The sequence below is a fragment of the Geotrypetes seraphini genome, chromosome 1 (assembly GCF_902459505.1).
Source record: "Geotrypetes seraphini chromosome 1, aGeoSer1.1, whole genome shotgun sequence".
NCBI lineage: Eukaryota > Metazoa > Chordata > Amphibia > Gymnophiona > Dermophiidae > Geotrypetes > Geotrypetes seraphini.
The window spans coordinates 295,684,472-295,698,953 of NC_047084.1; the positions used below are offsets into that span (position 1 = coordinate 295,684,472).

Genomic DNA, 14,482 nt, shown 5'->3' on the forward strand with positions numbered 1-14,482 from the left:
TGGGATGAAATGAAGGTAGCAGACTCCTGGGAAAAGGAGATGACTTCAAAAGCTATGATTGACATACTTTTGCAGTATGCTCACGAGAATGGACAGAGTACCCTAAGGTTCAGCATACCATTCCTATCTACTGCAAAAGAAATTATCTAGGTAGAATCTAATCTCTTTTTCAAAAGGCATTTGACAAAGTACCTCATGAAAGACTCTTAAGTAAATTAGAAAGTCATAGGACAGGAGGTTACAGATTACCCACCAACTGACAAATAAAATTTTACTACTTAACTTCAAAACTAGACGAGAATATTCTCCAGCATTCATAGATAGACTACTACTTCCATATAATCTCTCAAAAATATTACGTTCTAGCCATCAAAACCTTCTTACTGTTCCTTCTGTTTGTCATATTACTTATGACACCACTCGTAAATCTATCTTTTCAGTTAAAGCTCCTCCTTTATGGAATGCCTTGCCTTCTCATCTTCGCCATGAATCGTCTTTGGATAGGTTTAAATCTAATCTTAAAACCTTGTGCAAAGGTGCATACGATATGTAAGAAACAGAGGCCTCCTTTGCACTCATACAGTTTTTTTCCACGATAATACAGTACTCCCCTGATATTCGCGGGGGTTCCGTTCTAGGAACCCCCACGAATCTCAAAAAAAACGCGAATACGGTTTTTCATGGGGGAGCCTGAAGAGGGCAGCGGGAGAGGGCAGCAGGAGAGCAGCCGGAGTGCCGCGAGTGCAGGAAATCACTCACGGTATGCTCCGATTGCCTCTTCCTGCACTAAGTTGGGCCTTATCCAATCAGGAGCTGCGTGTCAAAGCAGCTCCTGATTGGATAAGGCCCGACTTAGTGCAGGAAGAGGCAGTCGGAGCATACTGCAAGTGATTTCCTGCACTAGCGGCGCTCTGGCTGCTATCTCCTGTCTCTCCCATTGCCCTCTCCTTGTCGGCGGTTCGCAGTCCAAAAATACCGCGAATGACCAGGACTGCGAACCGCCAACCACGAACGACCCGGAGAACACTATAATAGCATTGGATTATTTTTTTATTATTATTATTTTTCTTTTTACCCCCCTTCTGTGTTTAACCTTTGTATTCTTTCCTATTAATATATTGTATTTCTTGCAATTATCCCTTATGTATCTTGTTGATCGTCCATGTGGATATCCTTGTATTTGAATTTTTAATCTATTTACTTATTTTTATGTAAACTGCTCGGACATTTGATGAGCAGTATTTCAAAATTTAAATAAACTTGAATGTCCTATTATAGATTGAGAACTGATTATAAGATAGAAAACAGAGCCTAGGATTATTCTGAATGGAGAAGGGTAGATAGTGGGGTTCCTCAAGGATCTGTGCTGGGACCACTGCTTTTTAACATATTTATCAATGATTGCTGATGATTCAAAGTTGTTAAATCACAAAAGGTTTATGAAAAATTGCAAGAAGACCTTATGAGGCTGGGAGACTGAGCATTGACCACTAACAAAATGGCAGATGATATTTAACATGAGCAAGTGCAAAGTGATGCAAGTAGGAAAGAGGAACCTAAACTATAGCTACTACCATATATGTGATACAAGGTTCTAAATTAAGGAGTCACCGTCCAGGAAAACGATCTAGGAGTTATTGTTGATGATACGTTAAAACCTGCTCAGTGTACAGTGGTGGCTAAGAAAGCAAATAGAATGTTAGGAATTATCAGGAAAGGAATGGAAAACTAAAATGAGAATAATATAATGCCTTTGTATTGCTCCATGATGCAACCACACCTTGAATACTGTTTGCAATTCTGGTTGCCGCAACTCAAAAAAGATCTAGTGGAATTAAAAAAAAAAAAGGTACAGAAAGTTTAATGAAAATGATAGAGGATGGCATGACTTTCCTATGATGAAAGACTAAAAGTGGCTAAGGCTCTCTGGCTTGGAGAAGAGATGACACCTGGGAGATATGATAGAGGTCTATAAACTACTCAGTGAAATGGAAGAGGTAGATGTGAAACGCTGGTTTACTCTTTCCAAAAATACTAGGCCTAGGGAGCATGCAATGAAGCTACTAAGTAGTAAAGTTAAAACAAACTGTAGAAAATATTTCTTCACTCAACATGTACTTAAACTCTGGAACTTGTTGCCAGAGAATGTGGTGAAGCAGTTAGCATTGCAGGGTTTAAAAATGGTTTGGATGATTTCTTAAAAGAAAAGTCCATAAGCCATTATTAAGATGAACTTGCAAAAATTATCTGCATATTTCTAGGATAAGCAGCATAAAATCTGTTTTACTCTTTTGGGATTTTGCCAGGTAGTTGTGACCTGGTTTGGTCACTGTTTGAAACAGAATACTGGGCTTGATGATCCTTCAGTCTGACCCAGAATGGCAACTCTTATATTCTAGAAGTTGCAACCTAAGAAGAGGTTCTAGACATGATGAACAATATGTGGAAAACCTCTGTTCTGTGTGCTTTAGAACCATACAAACAGAATATTTAGGAAGGGCATGAAATATAACGCCTCTGTAGAGCACAATGAATGTTTTGTGCAATTTTGGTTGCTCCATTTCAAACGAGAAGCGATGGAATTAGAAAAGATGACCTCCAAAAGCCAGAAATCAAGTCAGGTCTGTGATAGTATAACAGGAAGATATAATGGGCAGGTTAGATTGCCTGCTGTTCTTATTCGTATTCATATTCTGTTTCTACAAGCCCACAGATTAACTATCTTTTCTTTTTAGGATGCGTGATCTCTCTACATCGGAGAAGCAGGAGCACATCAAAGTCCAGAAGCACATGGAGAAGAAAAATAACGAACTAGAGTCATTGTGCCAGCAGAAAATGAAACTGCAGCAGGAAGTAGAGCAAGCTGAGAGGACAATCGATGAACTGAAGGAGCAAGTGAGTTTTGAGGATGGATGAGGAAATAAACACTGTGATGAAGAATAAGTGGATTGGATTGGATTGGATTTATTCTTTTTGATATACTACTATTGACAAAAAGTATTAAGAGTTGTACAAAGTACAGACATTTGACAAACAGTTATAAAGCAATTATATTGCACAATATAGCATTTCATAAACAAGTACCAAATTGTATGAAAGAAACCTAGTGGTCAGATCATCATTGAATGCCACTCTCTCTTTTAATGTCTGTACATTTTCTGAAACAGACCATGCACAACTGCCATAAAGCTGCATGCAGAAGACTTTTTTAAAAACTTTATTTAGTTTTTAATGCCAACAAAAAGTGCAATACAATTTATATACAAATAATGATAATCAACCAAGCACTTATAATCAATCAGTATCTATACAAAAGATAAAAATTTCCTCCCCCATCTTTCATTACCATCAGGAATAATACCAAAATAAAAGATATACCCCCCCCCCCCTCATGCAGAAGACTTGATTAACAACTGTTGGAAAAACTATGCATACTCCATTTTCTATTTCTGTGGGGTGTTTCTTATAGGTAGATGCTGCTCTGGGTGCTGAAGAGATGGTGGAGACATTGACTGAAAGAAACCTAGATCTAGAGCAGAAGGTTCGAGAGCTGCATGAGACAGTCAATGACCTGGTGAGAGATTTGGAAAGTAGAATATCTTAGAAATAAAGCAAATACAGTTTTGACTAAACTTTACTATAAACAGGAGCAGAAGTTAATGACCTGTTTTCTATAAGCATCCCAATGTCAAGGTTCTCACTGGTTCTTTCCAACTAGATGGAAATCATATAGAAGGGGTTGAAAAAATGTCCAGTGGGGCAGAGGGGCACATAATATCTCACCAAAAAGTGAGATAAAAATAGGCATAGAGAAAAAACTGGTAAAAAGACAGAGTTTAAAATGGTCTAACAGTGGTTTCAGAGAAATAAAGCCGTAAAAAAAAAAAAGGCCTAATGCATTTATATGGGAGAAGCAGTTAGCAGCTTTCACATACATTGATTAATTTAGGAAAGAGCCTAGGAATTGTTAGCCAGAGAACTTTTCTCTGCCATGGATTCCATGAGTGAGTTCCGGATATTTTGGAAGGGGCCTAATGTGTGCCACCTTGTAGGTGAAGCAGAATTCAGTTCAGTTGAGAGAGACTCATCCAGTCCCCACATCTTACCACATTCCTCTTAAATGTGTGAACAAGTAGACAGTGGTCTGTCTTGAAGAGCAATGTTCTGTCCTTGTTCCCATCACTAGGTCGATAGTTGTGCTGGAAAGATTATGCTAATGTAAGAGCCTTACTCCAGATGAGAGGGGTCAGAAAGACTTAGAACAAAAAATAGAGACCTGCTCTCTATTCTCCAAGCACTTTTAGGGTTTTGGGCTAGCAGAATTCCTTATAGAGAATATCATTAGGATATTACATACAGGGTGTTGAATCAATAGGTAGGAACTCATGAAAAAGATTTATCCGAGTTCACCAGGGTTTAATACCATTAATTGCACAAGCGTGCCCAGCAGATGTTACCCACTCAAATCACTTCACATCATAAGTGTTCGAGGCTTCCCCAGGAGCCCTGAAGGGGTTACAAGAATACATACACAGTGGTATAAGGAACATCTTACAATAGGTAAACACTAGACAGTGAGTCAGTAGGCAACTGGTGCTTTAAGTGTCACCAGTGATCTTGCCAACCAGGCCAAAGCTTGGCCTGGAGGATCATAGGTGGTTTATATAATTTTTCACAAGTGGCTTCAAGTATTGCTGGTTTGCCTTAGATGGGCGGCTAGGATCATAAGGTTGGTGTGTGCTGGGATGAGAATAGGATTGTCTTCATGGCTTTTCAGAAGGGCAGCAGGCTGTCTATTGCTTTGGTGGCCAGGGGGAGCTGGTTCCACAATTTAGGTACATTGTCGAAGCATGGTCATCTCCGTGCAGCTTCCAGGGGGAGGGGCAGGTTGCTGATGGAATGCTCAGTCAGAGTTCTTGCTGAGATTGGAGCAGTCTTTTCTGCTATATAGTGGGAGGGGTCATGCCGTGGAGTTGCTTGAAGGCTGTTGTCAGTTACTTAAAGATGGCCTTGATTTAAACTTGGCGATGTTGAAGCCTTGAAGCTGTAGTCTAATGGTAGTCACTGTTATGAGAGTGTGACTTTAAGAGGCCAAATAAGACTCCAGGTATGCACTGAATTACAGAGGGTTCAAGAGCAAATACTTGAGATGATGCTGTTTAAACTTCTACAGTTTTCATTCGCTAATTGCAGCATTGTCTCATGTATTTGTTCTCGAACCCTTTGTAGTTCAGTGCATACCTAGAGAGTGTTATATAGGCTCTTCGGGTAATTCTTCGCTTTTCTCACCCACATCAATGTTTTGCTACATCTGACTGGTTCTGGACTGGTCTGGTAGGAGGACTAAAGGAAATAAAATTATATGCAAGTTGAGACATAATTTCTTCATATTTTTCAAACCTGTAGAGTTTGGGGGGAGAGTTCTGTTCTGTTCCTACTACTGGTCTTCTATCCTCTGGATCAGATGTGCACATGTTAGACAGATGAGATGTGTACTTGAATACTTAGCTAACTGGGTTTAGAAACTGATATTAGTAAAATGAAAAAAAAGTGGAGCATGTTTGAGCCACTTTGCACTTCACAGTTTTTTTTTCATGTAGCTCCACTCACTGTGTCCATTCAGTAATTGCTACAAGATGTACTGCGTACATGTTTGGGTAGATTGGGTGTTAAGTTTAGGTCAGCAAATGATTTCTGTTATAGCAATTTGGAGCATATACATTCTTGAATTTTTAGGGTGTATTGCAGAAATATGCATCAAAATCTCATTTTAGGATTTTTTCCCTCCCCCCCTTTTCCTTATGGTGGTTAGGAAGCAATAAATGAAATGAACGATGAGCTGCAAGAGAATGGCAGAGAAACAGAACTGGAACTGAGGGAGCAGCTGGACATGGCTGCAGTTCGTGTGCGAGAGGCAGAGAAACGTGTGGAGGCTGCTCAGGAGACTGTGGCGGACTATCAGCAAACCATTAAAAAATACCGGGATCAAACAGTACACCTAAAGGTAACCTGACCCTTTACTTGCTGATCCCTTTCTAGGGGTCCTTGAACCCCACATTTCCAAAGAATGTTTATTTTTGCCTGTAATTGGTTTCTATATTCAATTTTAGGGTATCATCCTAGAATTAAGGAGTCTGCAAGCAGCTGCTTCTGTAGAAAAACAGCAGGAACCTCCCCTTGAAGTGTTTGACTTCAAGATCAAATTTGCTGAGACAAAGGCTCATGCCAAGGTATTGTTTATACTATGGTACTGTTTTGTGTTTATGTGTGTATTTGTTTTGTTTTTGTTTTTTTGGCTAAAGTATTGTTTGAGAGCAGCAGTAAAATTCTAAATACATAAATGAATCCGATTTAGTTTGGATATGAAGTATTCTGTCATTACTTAATTTTAGACTATTTGAATCTGAGTAAGACTCCAAATCACAATTAGGGAAATGATTTAGCTTTTTTTTTTTGTACTTACAAATTCTGCCTGTTTTGTTGTTTTAAATAGCTAAATTTAAATTTCTCTATAGATAATTTTTTAAACTCTTTGGCTGGTTGTGTTTTTATTTACATGTTTTATATAACACCAATCCCAAATCATCTTTACACTTGGGGTCGTAGTTATTCATGTGGGCTATTAAAACATGTTTTATCTAACACAACTCCTGCTAATCTGCCACAGGTCTCATTTTATGCAGCCATGCTATTCAGTTTACATAATAATGAGCTATATTGTAAGTATTTGCATGCTTTGCATCTCATTATTGTGTATCACATTGTACTTTATATAAATTAACGTGTTATCCTTGGACAAGCAGGCAGCATATTCTCGCATGCGAGTGATGTCATTCACGGAGCCCAGTAAGGACAGTGCTAAAAGCGCATTGTCACTTTAAACTTGATGAGAAACTTTGAGAATATCTGCATCGCCCATGCGTAAGTGCCTTCCCGCCCAATGTCAGCTCACAGTTCCTCAGTTTTTCATTCTCCGCGGAGCAAAGAAGTTATGTTTTGGACTCTGTCCAACTCGTATTGCCGTCCCAATGTACTTTTGCCTTCAGCTCATTTTTCTTTTCTAAAGTTTTCTTTGGCTCTTTTCTGTTAATACAAAAAAAAGTTCATTTTTCTTTTTATTTTCCCTCAGTCAGGCCTTCGAGCTTTCTCTGTTTCGGTGTTTTCTCACTGATCTCAATGTGCAACCATTGAGTTTTTCAATTTAGCTGCTGAGATTTTTCCTCACATATCAAGGCCTTCTTCCGGGTTCAAAAAATGCACTCGTTGCCAATGGCCCATCTCCCTCATTGACCCGCACAGCTGGTGCATTCAGTGTCTGGGCCCGGAGCATCGAGTGGATACTTGTATTTGCTGTTCTACACTGCAAAAGTTCTCTCTTAAGACTTGGGCGCATTCAGCAGGATAAGTTGTTTGGACTGGCCATGGCCTCCAGAGACAAATTGATGCCATCAGTACTGACGGTACCAGCATCGATGCTTCCCCCTTGACGTTGGATGTCGTTCCTGCATTGTGTAAACCTGCTTAAAAGCCATCCTCTACTCCACCAGCATCACAGGCATCTTCAACATTGAGTCCTTCGATGCATGCCAAACGCCGACACCATCATCGATCTCCTTCTCCTATAGGGCGTGCTTCCTCATTGAGGTCACCCATCCCTCGACACACTACAGCACAAATGGTACCAGCCGTTGAGCCAACAGTGCTGGTGCAGTCCATCCAGGACCAACTGAAAGAGTTCTTTCGGAGGGAGCTCAGTGACCTATTTAAGCTGCATACAGTACTGGTGCTTACATTGACTCCCTCGGAACTGGCCCAGCCTAAGCATAGCACATCAAGGCCAAAGGGTACCAGCTCCAACTTGCCATCAAAGCATCGATGGACAGTGAGATCACATTCTACCGATGCTCATTCCTCTAAATCTAAGAATGCATCACATGGTATAGATTCTTGTTCCTCTCGATTCAGATCAAGATATAGACATTCTCATCAACATACTTCATCTTCCTCTTTATCTGACCAGTACCTTCCAATAGAGAATTCTAGGAGTTCTGGATGTTGATTCTGATCTTTCTCAACGAGACACTGATTTTGATCTTGAAACCCACCTTATCTGCTCCAGAGTCGTATGGCATCCCATCAGAACCATCTCCTCCACTGCCTAGACATAAATCTCCTTCAGAAGGACTTTCTTTCATCAAATTCATCAGGCAGATGGGGAAACCTTTGCCTGTTGAGCTGGAGTCAGACAATGAGCCCAGAGCAGAGCTTCTTGAGGCGTTAGACTTTGATGAACCGCCTAAAGAACTCCTTAAATTGCCTCTACATAATCTCCTTAAGAAGGCTCATTTTAAAAACTGGGAAACTCCTCTCACTCTTTCTATAGCTCCAAGGAATAGAGGCTCTTTATATAGAATACAATCCTGTCCTAGCTTTGATAAGTTGCAACTGGCACATCAGTCTTTACTGGTAGAATCTACTCTTAAAAAATCTTCCAGTACCAGAGTATATACTACTGCTCCACCAGGACATGAATGCCTCATCGTGGACAAGTTTGAGCACGGTCTCTTCCAAAATTCTGTGTTAGCCAATAGGGTTCTCAGCTCTTTATGTTGTTTTACCTTAAACAGCTCATTAAGAAATTAGCTGATTTTCAACAATATATTCCATCTGACCGACTTCCAGAATCCCAGGAGACTACTCATAGTCTCCTTCAAACCAGGAAGGTGGAGGATTCCACCCAAAGACTTACCCAGCTTGAACAAAGCTGGACCATCTTAACGGGATCCAAGGCTAAGACTTAGCCATCTATGTAATTCTCTCGGTAATGTCCTGATCTCTTTTAATTGTAATCCGCTTAGAACCGTAAGGCACAGGCGGAATAGAAATCACAAATGTAATGTAATGTAAATCTTCTCAGAGACTTGCTTCCTATTCGTACAAGAGGCGTTATCTAACAACCTTGTCCTCTTCAAAAAACCCCACCACAGAAGAGGCAGAAATCACAAAAGCCTCTGCGGGTGAAAGCCAGATCGGAGCAGAGAGGCAGAGGACCTTGGCAACAATAATCCGTGCAGAACGTTCACATTGGCAAGGACTGCAGCAGAATGAGATTTGGGAGTAATCATTAGTGAAGACATGAAAACTGCCAATCAAATGGAGAAGGCTTCATCCAAGACTAGGCAAATGCTGGGTTGTATCCGGAGAAGCTTTGTTAGTCGGAAGCCCAACGTCATAAAGGCATTGTACAGAACCATGGTGAGGCCTCATCTGCGTACAATTCTGGAGGCCACATTACCGTAAGGATGTGCTGAGGGTTGAGTTGGTTCAGCGAATGGCCACCAGGATGGTCTTGGGACTCAAGGATCTGTTGTACGAAGAAAGGCTAAACAAATTGCGGCTATACTCTCTCGAAGAACGTAGGGAGAGGGGAGACATGATTGAGACGTTTAAGTATATCACTGGTCGTATTGAGGTAGAAGATGATATTTTCTTTCTTAGAGGACCCTCAGCCACAAGAGGGCACCCGCTGAAAATAAAGGGCGGGAAGTTTCATGGCGACACCAGGAAGTACTTCTTCACCGAAAGAGTGGTTGACAATTGGAATGAGCTTCCAGCACAGGTGATCGAGGCCAGTAGCGTGCCAGATTTTAAGAACAGATGGGATGCTCATGTCGGCTCTCTAAGAGGGAATGGGACATCAGAGTGCGATCTCTCAAAGGGTAGCTAGGAGGGTGGGTGGGTCAACAGAGTGGGCAGACTTGATGGGCCTTGGCCCTTTTCTGCTGTCACTTTTCTATGTTTCTATGTCTCGAATCCTATTCCAGTTTCGGCCAAGCAGTTTTACTGAATTTATTTTCTTCCTGATGGCCAACTCTCCCACCATCCCATTCAGGGAGTCCCAAATGTGAGAATATGCTGCTTGCTTGTCCAAGAATAAAGCACAGTTACTTACTGTAACAGGTGTTATCTAGGGACAGCAGGCAGATATTCTCACATCCCTCCCACTTCCCCTGGTTGACTTCTTAACTTGCTTACAGAACTGAGGAACCACAAACTGACATCGGGTGGGAAGGCACTCACTTGTCAACTTTAAAGTGACAGTACATTTTTAGCACTGTCTGTACTGGGTTTCCTGGATAATGTCACCCATAAGTGAGAATATCTGCCTGCTGTCTCTGGATAACACCTGTTACAGTAAGTAACTATGCTTTATGGTATAACACATTGCTCTTTAATATATATTGAGAGAACAGCCTATATTATGGCCATATTGTACGTAATACTCTTCCATAATATGCTGAGAAGATATAAAATGAAGATATGCAAGTCTTTTGCATTACTGTTTTGCAAATATTAACAGCATAGGGACTCGGGCTATAAAAAGAAAAAGTGGGAAATCCCCATATTTAGCAGAATGCGGTCACTTTGGCAGGAGTTCAGGTAAATTGTTTTTTATGAACTGAACTGTTTTCTTTAGGCCATCGAGATGGAGTTGCGTAAGATGGAGGTACGTCAGGCCAATCGGCATGTGTCTCTCTTGACCACCTTCATGCCCAACAGCTTTGTGCGACATGGAGGGGACCATGACTGTATCCTAGTGCTGCTGCTTATTCCACGACTTATATGCAAGGTAAATATATTTTTAGGCAGTTACCACAGGACCTAATTATGTAATGCTAGTAAGGCTGTTAACCCCTACAACCATGTGCTTAAAGAACCTACGTTCAGAGATTAGGTGGGGATAGCAAAGAGAGAGGCTCTTGTCTTATATCCTCTAGGAGGTAGCCTTGGTCACTGAAGACTTTCATAGGCTTTCATTCTGTAGATTTCATAGAGTTCTCATATTCTCATTAATGATCTATTTTATTTCATTCAAGTTTTCCTAACTACCGTATATATTTGAATATAAACCAAGATTTTGGGACCAAAAAATTGCCCCAAAAATGGGGGTCTCTGTTTTTATTCAGCCCAGTGCCTTTCCTGGACTTGTTGCAGGCCTCCTCTGGGCCGCCAGGCTCTGTACCTGTCCCCCCCTCCCTGCCCTGTCCATTTTACCTCCTCTCTGCCGATATCATGTATGCCGCTGCGCCTTCTGTATAACCCATGTATCTGGAATCCCTGGTGGTCCAGCGGTGTAGCAGGCAGGAGCGAACTTTTCACGCTCCTGCCCCACTGCTGTGAGTTCTGGCTGTTCAGCTAAACCAAGCAGGAGCATGCTTTTTGCATTGCTGCTCGGCACTGAGCGGTTTCCTGAATGGCTGTGGCGAGTCTTGCCAGAATTCGCCAGAACCATTCAGGAAGCCACTCGGCACCAAGCAGCAGCGCGGGAAGTGTACTCCTAGTTGATACAGCTGAACCACCAGAACTCGCAGCAGCAACCAACTCAGCAGTGGGGCAGGAGTGCGGAAAGCTCGCTCCTGCCCGCTACAATTCTGGACCACCAGGGATTCCAGGTGCACGGTTCATACGGAAGGTGTGGTGGCATGCAGTATATTGGCAGAGAGGAGGTATAATGGACAGAGTAGGGAGGGGGTTGGGTGAAGAGCCTGACAGGAAAGGGATGGAGGGGGCGCTGGGTGCAGATCTTGGCAAGGTAGGACACTTGAATATTAAGCTGTGCCGTCTTATATTCGAGTCAACCATTTTTCCTCCTTTTGGGGGTGTGGGGTGTGAAAATGGGGATCTTGACTTATATTCAGATTGACTTAAATTCAAGTATATATAGTAATATAAAATTATTTTATTGTAATTAATTTTAGAAGCTAAAATGGTACTAATTGCATTTCTCTAGAAATGTGGTTTCTAGATGAAAAACCTTTATGTTGAAGCACTTGCATAATTTGTATCAAAAGTTTGATTAGCATAACATTTCTTCAACAAGCAGGATGAATCAACCTCACAAATGGATAACATCTCTAAGAGCTCAGAAGAATCTATTCCACCATAACCTCACAAGTTCCCTCAGTCTGTGCTGTTGCCAAATTCGGTTAACTGCTTTTGTATTAGATGTGCTGCTGAGGATAATGTTCTTTTTTTTCTTCTTGCTCTCATTTTTCTCAGAATTTTACTTGTGCCATGTACATTGAGTAGAAAAAAACAAAACATTTTCTCCAATTTATTTTGAACATGCTACTTATTCTCCAAGGACAAGCAGGAAGTAAATATTCTTATATGTGGCTGACATCACCCATTGCATCTCTTAGGAACCTTTTACAGCATCTCATTGTGCAAGCACACATCTTCATGTCTGTTGCTGTCTTCTTTTTTCCATGGAGCAGTACAGATATGTTTCATTGGTCCTGAGCACTAGAGAATGACATGGGAACAAATTGTCTCCGTCCCCATGGGATCTATCTCCATCCTGTCCCATCCCTGTGAGTTCTGAGCCTGTCCTTGCCCCATCCTTGCAAGCTCTGTTCTCATCTGCACAAGCCTCAAACACTTTAAAATCATAAATATTCAAGACTTGTGCAGATGAAGACAGAGCTTGCAGGGATGGGGCAGGTACAGGGACATAACTCATGGGAAGGACAGGGATGGAGATAGATCTTGCAAGGGATGAGGACAAATTTGTCCCGTGCCATTCTCTTCTCAGCACATCATAGTCCACCAGTTGTTGTGTTGATTTTCTCTGCAAGTCATTTGTTTAGTGCTCCTACAATTTGTAAGTTCTTTTGTCTATGATCTTTTCAACCAGTAGTTATTGCCCAATTAAGATTTTGGGCATTTTTCAAGTTTCCTTTCTTTTTTATAGCCTACTGGGCTCTATTAGGCCTTAGGCATCTGGCTGGGTAATTTTTGATTTTGTTACAAGTGTTTTTCCAATTGTGTCCCAGAAAGTTCTAAGAAGGGCACCTTGTACAACAAGACCAGGTCCCTCTCAAGACCTATAAATGGTGCTTTCACTGCCTGAGGCATGATCATGATTCCTTCTCTTATAAATTGGGCTTCAGAGGTTGTGAGAAGTAGAGCAAATGGATATTTGGTGCCGAGAAATCCGGTCTATTGGCATCAGGAGCTTCAATCTCTTTGGAAGCTGCATTGGACAATGGGGATGCATCTGCATCAAGGGTGCCTCCACATTCCTTGATATCGAGTATAAGCAGAGATCTTTGGGATCAGGCATCCTCTAATTCCACCTCCAAAGGCTAGGAATTATTTATGCTCGACCGTGTCGGCACTAAGGGAAGTCAGTACAGTGTATTGGGCTGAGGCTATGAAGCATCAGCATTGCATCCCTTTGAAGCACAGAGTCAAGAGCTTTGAAGGCATCAAGATCACCAGTGCCCCCAGTATACCCCGGGTATCTCTGAAGGATGTGATCACATTGACTAAGTCCTCATCTCTCTTAATGGCAGCCAAGGTAGATTTGATTTAAATCATGATTTTCTACAGAAAGAAGATTCATTCTTGATGAAGGTTTCATTTTTTTCAAAAATAACTTTTCAGATTAGGTTTACAGTTATATCAAAATTACTGATTTGGTTACACTATTAGAAATACTTAGGTAGTTCACCTCACAATAATTTCATATTTATCTATCTCCAGTTTAATAGGTTAATCATTCAAATCACACAGATTTATTGGTTAAAAAATACTTCTCGGTACTATGGAAACTCAGAACCATCAGAAAATACTTTGATGCAGCATCCTTCCGCTTACTGGTTCAATCTTCTGTCTTAAGCTTGCTCGATTATTGCAACATCATTTACTTGGGAATCCTTCAAAAAACCATTCTAAGACTCAGAATCATTCAAAATTCAGCAGTTTGACTGATTTTTGGGCTGAAGAAATGGGAACACATAAGCCCCTACTATCAAAAACTCCATTGGCTGCCCCTGGAGGCGCGAATCCTGTTTAAGTTCTCTTGTTTGTATATAAATCAATATTTGGTCTGGCCCTCACTTACCTAGTTTCCCAATTTAATCTGGCAAGTTCTATTAGGCCCACACGAAGAATACATCTGTTCACCTATCCGACAATAAAGACCTGCCACTACAAAAGATTATTGGACAGAACTCTTGCCTTCCAGGCATGCAAATGAAACGATTGGCTTAGTAACGTTATCATGCTCTCCTCATCCTACTTCAATTTTAGAAAATTGGTAAAAACGAGTTTGTTCAATCAATTTGTAAACTAAGAATCTATACAGCTCTGCTAATTCAACCAGTAACCTTAAGAACTATATAGCTTTTCACTTCTTTCATTATGTAAGATTGTATTGATGACTTTGATTGTGACCTCTTCGCTGATTGTCCAGCGCTTCTTGTTATAAACCGCCTCAAACTTCCATGGCTTTGGCGGTTTATAAGAATAAAATTATTATTATTATATTTGGACAACATTGCTATACTTTTAAATGGAAGAGGATTTCTGTGGTGTGAGGGCAAGGCCCTGGATCCTTTCTCTTGCTCTATACAGAACCTGCTTGAACACTCTCCAAGGCAGGGAGAACGAGAGGGCACTCTCTAAAGTTGAAAGG

General features: G+C 41.1%; 1 protein-coding gene across 3 annotated transcripts in view; it reads left to right on the forward strand.

Annotated features, from left to right (window-relative positions):
* The window catches only part of LOC117364549 (dynactin subunit 1-like), a 206,168-nt gene that overhangs the window by 75,881 nt on the left and 115,805 nt on the right, over positions 1-14,482 (forward strand). For all 3 annotated transcript variants that reach the window (XM_033953860.1, XM_033953839.1, XM_033953848.1), the window contains exons 9-13: positions 2,736-2,895; positions 3,470-3,574; positions 5,813-6,004; positions 6,111-6,230; positions 10,478-10,630. In XM_033953860.1, coding sequence (XP_033809751.1) covers positions 2,736-2,895; positions 3,470-3,574; positions 5,813-6,004; positions 6,111-6,230; positions 10,478-10,630 — 730 coding nt within the window. The remainder of the gene's footprint in view (positions 1-2,735; positions 2,896-3,469; positions 3,575-5,812; positions 6,005-6,110; positions 6,231-10,477; positions 10,631-14,482) is intronic.